Below are 12191 nucleotides of genomic sequence, written 5' to 3' on the forward strand. Positions count from 1 at the left end.
AAGGCAAAGTCGGGCTATACTACGGAAATAGAAATAGGTGATCTTAGTGAGAATGAGGATATGTCATCAGAAACTCATCTCAAAATCAATAAGACACCAAGGTTGTAAACAGTCCGATTCTACTTTAGATAATTGCCAGGGAGAGAGATGGAGTTAGTGGATAGGGAACAGAGTTTGTGGTAGGGATTGATGACAACAGCTTTGGCATTCCAAATATTTAATTGAAGGAAATTTCTGCTCATCCAGTACTGGATGTTAGAAATTCCTGATTCCTTGGTGTTTTGTATGTCTGTTTCATTTCACTTCCTCTTTTATAAAAACACCAGGGCATATTTGTGCAAGGTGAAGGATATTGGTGCCAGGTAATGGAACACTTCTTATTTTGAGTATTTAGGCCAGTGTTAATCATTTCATGTATAGAATGATGAAATGCCCAGTAAAATTCTCTCTACTCTGCTCAGAAGTGTCTCCGTTCTAGCACTGGCACAACTCCTCGCTATGCCAATGTGCAATTTTGCATTTCCCAAATAGCCATCTGCCAATTCGTAGTAAACTAGGAGCACAAATATGCTGGGTCAGACAGTATGGTAAGAGAAGACAGCCAATAAAAATGAAAATAGAAAGTGTTGGAATAACAAAGAAATTTGATCAGTATCTGAAAAATAAAAGGGTGCAGGCCTTCTTCCAAATCGGTACTGTCGCCTGTTAGTACTGATGGTGAAAAGGAGGGAAGGATAAACAATCCAGATCAAAAATGCATGAATGATAATTAATGCAGAAAGTGTGAGGTAATGGGCTAAATAGATTGGAAATGGATTTTGAAGTGCAGAAGCTGTGTTAAACCATTTGAAAAGGAATTGGAATGGACAAAAGGGTGTAGTTAACTTAAGTGGAGAATCTAGCAGAAAAGACTATTTAAAGGGGAACTCAGATGTGCTTTTTGACACAGTTGCACTTCTGTTGAGCTGCCTAAGAGTGGCACTCAAGTGACCACAACATTAAGCTTTTCACTCCCATTTTTTTTTGTAGTGTAACATTGTACCATCCAGCCCCTTATGTAGGCCAAATCAAAGAGGTGTTTGTTCTTTATGACTCCGACCTTAGCACTCAACATGGCTTAAAGTAGGTCTTGGGCACAATCTGAGCTGTGGAGTTCATTTCATTTAGTTTCGTGTTCTCTTAGGGGCAGGAGCACTGATGGTGGTACTCAAGAGTCCAAATAGTCAAGCTGTCCTAACATTCATTTGCAATGCAACTTTAAACTAAATGAGTGAATTGATTTTGGAAATGTATCCATTTGCTACAAAATTGTACAAAATATTCTAGTGATGCCTTTATCAAAAAAAGGCCTTGGTTAAGACACTACAATGGCATATTATTCCTTTTTAATGGGGAACCTGATCAAACTAACTTTAAGAGACTCCTATCTTATCTTGCTGCTTTCTAAAATCCTACTTACCTGTGCAATCCTTCTTGTTCCAATGCAATTTCTTCCCAGGAGGGCACACACATTCATAACTTCCCATTGTATTAATACAACTATAGTCACAGCTTCCATTATTAATACTGCACTCATCGATATCTGAGAAGATAAATTTCATTGAATAAGAGAGAGAAGCAGTCCCATTTTATGACTTACATATTCAATGCTTGATGTATGTTTGAAAACAAAGAAATATATTCCTTATACACAATTCATATTATGATCAAATACCATTATAGAAATAGGCAATTGGGTCAGAGAATTAAATAAATTATTTAGTCAGGTACATGATGATTCCATAATACCAAGTAACAAGCCATACATTAACTCTGCATTTAGTGGAAAATTGGATAAACAGAAAATAATTTTCGCGCAGGACATTGAAATGACTGATGTGAATAGCGAAACAAAACACCCTTTAGCATGTCCTCCACAATTTCCATCTTACTCAAAATGTTGCCAGCTACACTCTAATCAGGCTAAGTTCTGCATGGGCCTCTCTTTCTCTCTTTCCTTCATTCCCTGAATTTGGTCATGTCCCTTTAATCTCTCCTATCAGTATTTGACACTTTGCACCCCTCCATTCCACCCCACACAATTGCTACTCCTCTGCTTTCCATCTTATCTGCCATCGGGCCACATTGGAATCTCCTCTGTGCCTCTACCTGCATTCTCCGATGGACCCATCATGGCATCAGTCATAGCCTTGTTAAGAGCACTAACCCAAACTTCACCATCCAGCGCTTTCACTAGTGTGATCAATGGCAAGATCATCTCTGATCACTTCCTTGCATCTGTTAGTGCGCCATCCCTTTCCAACCCCACTTCCTTCTGCATTCACACTCTCTTGCAATTTGCTTAGAATCGCACTTTCAAACTCCGTACTGACTGGCCTTTGGTCCTCCATTTACCACAATACTTCAAATTTTACTTCAATATTAACTAACATTGGATAGTACCTAATACTAATCATTGCAGTTTCAGTCCATGTGAATTATAATGCCACCCATCGTATTGAACAAACCTCCACAATGCGTCAGTCCATATAAAGTATAACCTTTATGACACAAGCATTCAAAGCTTCCTGGGTAGTTGATGCATATGTGGTCACAAGTCCTTTCAAAGGAACACTCATCGATATCTAAAATTGGAGGAGAAAAATTATACTGTTAAAAAGCCCGTCTGATATGCTAGTGCAGTTAATAAAGATACCATGGGACTAATGCTTGTTCTTTTTCCAAGTAGTATATCATGAACAGGAGAAAATTACTGATATTTGGGACACTTGCAACAGCAATTTCAATTTTCTACATAAAACTGGTCACCAAATAAGCAGAACTTCAGTGGGGTCAGCAAGACTGAAAGGCACCGAAGGTCAGAATGAGAAATGTAATATTGGCATCATCAGTTCACCAACATCCACTAAGAGTACTACGAAACTTTTTTTTTCCCCAAACACTGTGCGTACAAAATGTTCAAGGCCAATAGGGAAAAGCCTTACAGAACCTCACTAGTTTCAAATTTAACAGCATCAGCATTTTCTGCTTTCATGATGCAGCAAATTAGCACAATAAAGAAAATTACCTAAACCCGCCCAGCACCATTTTCACCGGAGGTGAAGGGGGGTGGGAGATGGTGGTGGGGAAGGGAGGCTGGGCCGTACTTTGCACATCCATGGTTCATGGTGGCAGTGGCACCATTTAAAAGTGAAGCAATTCCAGTCATCAAAGTTTCTGAAACATGGCTCGTGGGATTTATGCATTTGAGGGGAAAAAAAGTCTAAACCTGCCGGAGCTCTTTGGAGAATCAGGTACCTTTTGGAGAGGTTCAGGTACCCTTTTGAAATTGTTAAGAGTCGGCATGAACATGTGTAAAAAGTGGATAAGGTCTGTGGAACTGTCAAGTCATTTAAATTTCATGCTCTTTAAATTTTGAAAGAAAACAGCCTGCACTTGAGAAAAAAAAATCAGTGCCTGAATTTCAGTAGATGTTTGTTAACATAAGCCTGAGGGCTATCATTATAGCATTCATGCTGCTTGTCTGCTTTCACAATCTACCATTATCACGACGGGAGAATTGCTTGTAAGTTCACGGTTTAATTGACTGCTCCAACTGGTTATTAAGGGTTAGCTGTCTTTAAGTACATAAGAATATGAGAAATAGGAGGAGTAGGCCATTCAACCCTTCGAGCCTGCTCTGCCATTCAATGAGATCATGGCTGAGCTACTCCAACACCATTTTCCTGTACTATCCCAGTATCCCTTGATGTTTTTGATATTTAGAAATCTATCGATCTCAGTCTTAAACATAGTCAACAACTGAGCCTATGGGGCTATGAATATAATTTTTTGTTTTTATAAGGCATTAGGTACTTGAAGGGATTAAAATGTATTCAATAGATTTTTATCACTGAAAGTTTTTAAAAAGTATATATATTGAAGTCTGTAGTAGATGCATAGAACTTAATTTTATTTCACCTCAGCATGGCTCCCAAGGTCTGCCCATTGTGATATTGGGTGATGTGGTATGGAGGGTGTAAGGCCAAAGGCTGGTGTGTGGGAGGGCATGGATTGTCATGAGTTTGCAATAAGTTGGCATGGGGGCTATAAAGGACTATGACAATGAGCGCAGGTCATGAGTTGGTACTAAGTTGCTATAAAGGACTATGGTGATGAGTGGAAATCATGAGCTGGCATCAGTGGGCATATAGGCTATAAAACACTATGGGGGTGGTAGAGGGGAGAATATGAGAGGCCATGTGGGTGGGTAGAGGGGCATAGGTTGGCATGGTAAGTATGAGGGGCCATGGGGGTGGGTGGGGTGCATGAGTTGGTATGGATGGGGCATGGGGATTGTTTGAGGGTGAGGGGATGTGAGGGGTGAGGGCTAGGGAGTTGTTTTTTGTTTTGCTGTTTTTATTACAACTGGGACAAAGTCCCAGAGTACCAAGGTAGGCCTTAAAACCAGCCTGTGGCTGCCTCCACACTTTCTCGGGCTGGTGAGCCTGACTGCAGTTAGCTCCCACCCCCACCACCTCCAGCAACCCCTGCCCTGGAAAGAAAATCCAAATATTCGTGGAAGTTTCTCCTAAGTCTGATTTGAGGAGTTGGGAACTTTCATGTCTCTGCATACCTGACCTAGGAGTGAAAATTCAGTCCCTAGTATCTGGAACCCTGCTGCAGTTGATTGGAAATGCAAGACAAGACAAGGGGAGAAAATGATATCCACAGCTGCTAACTGTGGGCATTGTTCTAATTGGTTCCAATTAGATGGGATTCCTTCCTGTGAACCATATAAAACGTTGCAATTTCCAAAATCACTTTCTGACAGATAAAGTTAAAAAGTGGTGGAAATGTGCAGCAGGTTGATTAGCATTTGAAAGAAAAGTTGATGTTTTAGTTCCAACCCTTCATTCTCATCAAAGGCCCCATAGAAAGTATCAACTTTTCACCTTCTGGTTCTGACTGATGCACCTTCCAGAACTCATCTCCGTTTCAGATTTGTAACATTCCAGGATTTTAAAAAAAATTTACTCATATTAAATGATACCATAGATGGTTGTCACTCAGCTGAAGAGACAGTTTCTGCCTTCTCCAGTCCAATAAATATACAAGTTGACATTAAGTACAAGTAAACTATTGGACAAATGTATAGAAAGTTTGTGCCGAAAAAACCCAGGTCATGTGTTTGGAAACCCCAAAAAATACTTACCTAAATCAGGAGTTCAGAAACTACAGTTCCCATTGGGCCTCGGGACTTCTGCGCATGTGCCGGCCGGGAAAGGGCCGCATACGTGCAGTTCATCCATTTGGACATCTTCAGGTCGGAACCGGCCCTTCATACATGCGAAGAAAAACAAAGTGAAACAGTGGAAAACTGCAGGTCAGGTGACTTGAAGAGGAGCGCCATTGCAGAGGTGTCGTCCCAGGGAGAAGGACACTGGGAGGGGGACAGGGAAAATGTCCTAAACCAAGGAGGTGGTCCCAAACAAGGGAATGAGACAGAAAGAGGTCCCTAGACAGTCCAACTACTGTAAGGGACAAGGACAGAGATCAGAAACAGATCATGTTAAGTAAAGTTGATAGAAAGGAGCAGAGCAATAGGCTCCAAATTAAAGAGAGAGTGCTGCGGGGAGCAGACTTGAAGCAAAGTCAGCTCGAGAGAGGCCCTGAAGATCCAAGAGGGCAGCTGAAGGTTGGCGACTCCGTGTTGTGGGCCGTAAGGGCAAAGGTACCCTTTTGGATCAGTGGTGTTCTGCTTGGCATGGCCGAAGATCTGAAAGTGTGCTTGGAAGGTGAAGCTTGAGTGTACTCAGAGATCCAGGAGAAAAGAATCTCAGAAGGTGAGATTGAAACCCTGGAGATCAATCCTGGTTGAAGCTGTCTGAGTGGGAGTGACGTGTGGGGAAAGACAGAGTTTCAGTGAGATTACAACGTAACGAGCTTTTGGGTGGGTTGTTGAGAAATCCAAAGAATCTGCTTTGGTCACATTGTCATTTACTTTGCAGTGTGGTGTGTCTGACCACAGTTTGCCAGTTAGTTCTCATGTACCACATACTTAGTCTAAATATTAGAGTATAAGATAGATATGGTAAATTGTTTTATCTTTTTGAATTTGTATGCGTCTGTAAAGATATAGCTAAGGTGAAGGAATAGTGAACATTTGAATCATTTTCTTGTGCTTGTATTGAGATATTTCCAACCTTTTTGTCTGGTGTAATATAGTTAATTTTCCTTGTTTAATAAATGTTTTATTCCTTGTGCTAAAAGTTCATCAGCAGACTCCTGTGAATTTGTTCAGTAACTTACCTCCACGGTTTCTAAAAAAAATATTTGGATCTATCGAATCAGGTTTCACTCTGGGATCTGACTTGTCCAGTAGTAACATCAGCTGGGATTGTAACACATATACATTGAACATGAATGGATTTTTCAGCTCATTGTTTTGTTTTCAATATTCTGGATCTGGTGTTCTCTGTTTGAAATGGAAGTATTTTGTTGGGAAAGTATCTTGTGACTTCCCGTGATTAATAAGATATAGTTCATGTGCCCTAAAATGGTCATTTATAATGCCTATGCATTTATTTTTCCCTGTCCTCAGATGTCATATTTTACCCTGAAATGAGCTTCCAAACACCTATCTGTGCCTTCACTAAAATGGCAGATTTTCCACCTCTGCAACATTACCTAACTCCAACCCACCTTATCTGCTGCTGAAACCCTCATCCACACCTTTATTGTCTCTAGACTTAACTATTCCAATGCACTTCCAGCTGGACTCCCGCATTCTACACTTCATAAACTGGAGGTGATCCAAAGCTCTGCTGCCATGTCCTAACTTGCAACAAGTCCCATTCGCCCATCACCCCTGTGCTCCCTGACCTACACTGGCATCTGGTTAAGAACCACCTTAATTTTAAAATTCTAATCCTTGTTTTCAAATTTTTCCATGACTTCACCACTCCCTATCTTGTCTTGGAACTATATCGCCTTTCCTTCACTGTCACTCAATCAAAATCCTGGAACTTCCTTCCTAACTGCACAATCGGTGTACCTTCACCAGATGGACTGCAGTGGTTTGAGAAGGTAGCTCACCACCACCTTTTGAAGGACAATTAGGGATGAGACATCAGGACCTGATGGCCTGCGTCCTAGGGTCTTAAAAGATGTGGCTGCAGAAATAATGGATGCATTGCAATCTACCAAAATTCCCTAGATTCTGGAAAGGCCTCAGTGGATTGGAAAACCACAAATATAACACCACTATTCAAGAAAGGAAGGAGACAGAAAGCAGGAAACTATGGCTGGGATTTTCCAGCCCCACCATGGTGGGACCCACCGCAAGGAATGCGGCGGGCCAGCCTGAAGTCCATTGACTTCTGGTGGAGCCAGAAAATCCTGATGGTGGGCGGGGCTGGAAAATACCAGCTTATAGACCAGTTGGCCTAACATTTGTTTGAATCCTATTATTAAGGAGCTATTATCAGGACATTTAAAAAGAAATCATAATACAATCAGGCAGAATCAACATGGTTTGAGAAAGGGAGATCATGTTTGACTAATTTATTGGAGTTTTTGGAGGGAGTAAGAAGCAGGGTGGATAATGGGAAAGAAGTATATGTGATGTATTTGGATTTCCAAAAGACATTCAATAACGTGCCACATCAAAGGATACTACACTAAGTAAGAGCTCATGGCGTTGTAACATATTAGCATGGATAGACGAAGGGTCAGCTAACAGGAAGCAATGAGTAAGGGTAAATTGCTCATTTTCGGGTTGTCAAGCTGTAACAAGTGCAGCGCCAAAGGAATCAGTGCTGGGGTCTCAACTGGGGTTACAATCGATTTTAATGACTTGGATGAAGTATATGGTAGATAAATTTGCTGATGACACAAAGATAGGGTGGGGGGGAAGCAAGTTGTGAAGAGGACACAAATGTTCTGCAAAGGGCTATAGGTTGGTTAAGTGAGTGGGCAAAAACTCAGCAGATGGAGTATAATGCGGGAAAATGTGAGCTTGTCTACTTTGGTGGGAAGAATAGAAAAACAGGATGTTACTTAAATGGAGTCAGGCTGCAGAAATCTGTGGTACAGAGGGATCTGGATGTGCTGGTACCTGAATCACAAAAAGCTCGCATTCGGATACAGCAAGTGATTGGAAAGATAAATGGAATGTAGGCCTGTATTGCAAATGGAACGGAGTATAAAAGTAAGGAAGTGTTGCTACAGCTGCACTGGGCAATGGTAAAACCACATTTGGGTACAATTTTGGTTTCCTTTACTTAAGGAGGGATATACATGCATTGGAAGCAGTTCAGAGAAGGTTCACTTGGCTGATTCCTGGGATGAAGGGGTTGTGATATGAGGAAAAGCAGAGCAGGTTAGGCCTATATGCATTGGTCTTTAGAAGAGTGAGAGGTGATCTTACTGAAACAGAATCTGAGAGGACTTGACAGGGTGGATGCTGGGAGGATGTTTTTTCTTGTGGGTGAGTCTAGAACTAGGGGACACACTTTAAAAATAAGGGGTCTCCCATTTAAGATGGAGATGAGAAGGATTTTTTTCTCTCAGGGGGTCATAAGACTTAAATTCTCTTCCCCAGAGAGCAGTGGAGGTTGGGTCATTGAATATATCTAAGGCTGAATTAGACAGATTTTTGACTGATAAGCAAGTCAAGGGTTATGAGGGACGGGCATGATCAGATCAACCATGATCTTAGTGAATGGTGGTGGATCAGGCTCAAGGGGCCAAATTACCTACTCCTATTTCTTATGAAAAGCTGGCTTGCCAATGGCACTCACATTCAATTAAATAATAATAAAAAAGGGAGGTTTCTAACAAAGTTACAACATTGGAGCAGAAACAGCTCCAATAAAATTTCTATCCAATGCTGTGTTTAAAGCAAGTGGTCAACTTATCTTCAAAATTAAGGTTTTCAATAATGAACATGCAGTGACTGGGAGATATGTCATGGGTTTACGTATTGTCCTTTCATGCCTTGTTTCTGGTTTTGAATCTGGGGCAGACTGGTGGGATGAATACATCTCAGGGGAATTTTAACTAATGCATTATCCAGTGGAGGCAGCCAGTTGGAAATGCAGTCAGCTCCTCCTCGATTACCTATCTGACAATTAAAGTCCACTCTTCTCTTTCACTTGCAGATTGCAAGTGAAACTGGTGTATGTACAAGCTGGACCACTTTGAAGTTTATGTTGTTTGTTAGCATAAAGTGTTCAGATTTTAGCACAAATTGGCATTGAGTTGCCAAACTCACTCAGATCTGGAATATAAATGGAAACAGAAATCACACTGGTATAGTATAATTAGGTTGAAGCACATTGATTGGGGCAGATTAGGAGGAACTTTACTTTGCATCTGGTTCTGTTATGGATGACCTGGGAGTACTTTGTCCATAATGAGTGCCCAACATCAAAGGGTTTTCTGTTTCCCAGCACTACTGTCTCTCAGTTTAACTAACACAAAAGCAGAGGAAACACTTAATGTTGTTACCAAAACATTTAAGAGAAATTACAACATTTTTCTCATGTAATCTAAAGCAATATAAAGAGCATGTACATACTGATTCAAATTCTCAGTAAATAGTAACTTACACTTCAAGATATTTTAGTCTATAAAACCAACTACTTAGCACTTTCTGGTCAATTCCCCATGCAGCAACCAATAAATCAACTCCATACCGCTTTGCTCAAGATATCCATCAATTTACAAAGCTAGAAGAACGGAATAAAATATTAATGACAAACTGTCTGGAGTTAATTACAGAGCAAACTCCCTCAGTGAGTGGTGGGTGTTAATGCCCATGAGAAACAGACTGCTGATACTGCACTGCTTTGTCTGGTAGCAGCTGCTCCCAATAAAGTTGCCCAAGGGGAAAGACGCTAATATTAAAGGCAAAACCTTGCTTTCAGATCCTGGTGATTTTCTTTGCACTATCTAAACCAATTACATTAATTATTGAAATGCACATCATGGGATTAAACAGAGGGTACATTTGAGGAAAGGAAAACTAACAGCCAAATATTGGATGGATAAACATCATTATTCAGACAGTAGCTGTTTCCTTTTTGTAAGTAGTTACCATTTAATTGAAAGGAAATGATACTTGCTTAATGAACAGTAACAGATAGTATGCTGTTGCCCAGTAAATTTACAGTGTTTACAATTCAGTGTCATTGCTATGTATAACTCCATAACTGTGGTCACTAGGTAGAGCTTTCATGATTATCCTTACTCCTCTAGCCATGTTCAAATAATTTGCTCCAATCTCTACTCTAGAGAGAAATTGTGGCTCTAAATCACCTCACTGAAACTTAAGTTGCAAACGCATTTTTCATTCCCGACAGTTTATGCCTGCTTGCTCTGGCATCAATCCTGGCAAAATAATGTCTACTCAAGGCTCATCCACAACTGCAATCCCCATTCTTTGTTCTGTTATCATCAATCTGGCCTCTTGCTCAGCACTCTCCTAGGCATCTTCTGCGCTGTTGCAATGAGTATTGGTCTCCTTGTCCACCTGCTGAGTGCAGCTTCCCACTTAGACCTGTTCATTGCTCTGCTGTCATAACTGTGACCTCTCACCCTCAGGCTCTCTTTGCTGTACTTTAATTTGTTAAGGGCATTCAGCTCGACTTGTCTGCCCGCTGAGTGCACTCTCTGACTGGGCTCCGTGCGCTCATTCCCTGCTCTCTTGTTAATTTTTCCCACTTGGACTCAGCTTGCTTACCCACACCAGTCTACTGGCATGTGAATGTGGCTTGTGGCCTCTCTCTTGACCCATTCCTGGCAAGATATCCCCTATAACCCTGTGGCCCTGAAGTGTGCCCCTTCCCAAAATTGATATCTTCATGATTGAAAAGAACTGCAGCTTGACCAAAGCCTTGCTTCCTCTGAAAATGCCACCTCAAATTTGGTCTTCACCCCTGTGCTTGTCTCATCTCCCAGTACCTTTCAATTGTTTAAAAATTTAAAATTGCGGCACTTTATCAATTTTGTGGTTCTCCGAAAAATGCTCTCATAATTTGGAGGGATCAGGTCCCACATTTCTCATTCCTCTCCCATTCTGTGCTCCATACTTACCCAACCAGTCCTTTGCTTTGCTCCCTTATTTTATTAAAAGCCTTGCATAGGATTCATACTCCATTGAAAACTAGGAGGTAAACATTTCTTTTGGGAATTGCAATGCGAAAGTGTCACATTTTGCCTATATCTGTGACCTGTGACACCACTATGTAGTACTAATATTTCTCAGGTTAAATGACAACGCTGAACTGTGACTATTATTTTCACACTACTAGCAATAATGGGGATTCTAATATTACATGATAACACAGACCTGTAACCATTACCTGTCAATCTACGAGGTAGTATTGTATTATCTTCAGCCTCAAACCATCATTAGAATCCCACAATATCATATAATAGATATGGCATTTGGCTTAATCAGTCACTGGAAATCACTGATTGTGATGTTATCCCTGAAAAGGCATAAGCAGCCCAAACACTGGGCTAGATATTGTGACTAATGGTGAAGCAACGGCACTCACCACTGACCTCAAATCAAGCTGCCCACAAAGATGCAGCGATCTCTAGGGCACAGACTTTTGTTTTCCTGATGTCGGCTTAAATTTGGCACCAAGCAAAGGGGCTCCCCTGGTGTGCAGCAGCAGTGATGTCAGCAAGCTTCATCAATGACCTTCCCTCCATTATAAGGTCAGAAGTGGAGGTGTTCACTGATGATTACACAATGTTCCTGTCTGCACACAGCAAGACAGGGACAACATTCATAAATTACTGATAAGTGATAAGTAACGTTCATGCCACACAAATGCCAGACAATGACCATCTCCAACAATAGAGAATCTAACCAAATCCCCCTTGGCATTCACCAAATTCTACACCATCAACATCCTGGGGGTCATCATTGATCAGGAAATTAACTGGACCAGTCAAATAAATACTGTGGCTACAAGAGCAGGTCACAGACTCGGTATTCAGCAGTGAATAACTCACCTCCTGGCTCCCCAAAGCCTGTCCACTTTCTACAAGGCACAAGTCAGGAGTGTGATGGAATACTCCCCACTTGCCTGGATGAGTGCAGCTCCCACAACACTCAAGAGGTTTGACACCATTCAGGACCATCCATCACCTGAACATTCACTCCCTCTACCACCAGCACACTGTGGGGACAG

General features: G+C 41.3%; 1 protein-coding gene across 2 annotated transcripts in view; it reads right to left on the bottom strand.

Moving 5' to 3' along the window:
* scube1 (signal peptide, CUB domain, EGF-like 1) overlaps positions 1-12191 on the bottom strand; it is a 370427-nt gene that overhangs the window by 67327 nt on the left and 290909 nt on the right. For both annotated transcript variants that reach the window (XM_078568359.1, XM_078568358.1), the window contains 2 exons: positions 2508-2624; positions 1460-1582 (listed from right to left, as the gene is read on the bottom strand). In XM_078568359.1, coding sequence (XP_078424485.1) covers positions 1460-1582; positions 2508-2624 — 240 coding nt within the window. The remainder of the gene's footprint in view (positions 1-1459; positions 1583-2507; positions 2625-12191) is intronic.

Source organism: Cetorhinus maximus, chromosome 22, assembly GCF_964194155.1.
Source record: "Cetorhinus maximus chromosome 22, sCetMax3.hap1.1, whole genome shotgun sequence".
In the NCBI taxonomy this organism is placed as follows: Eukaryota; Metazoa; Chordata; class Chondrichthyes; order Lamniformes; family Cetorhinidae; genus Cetorhinus; species Cetorhinus maximus.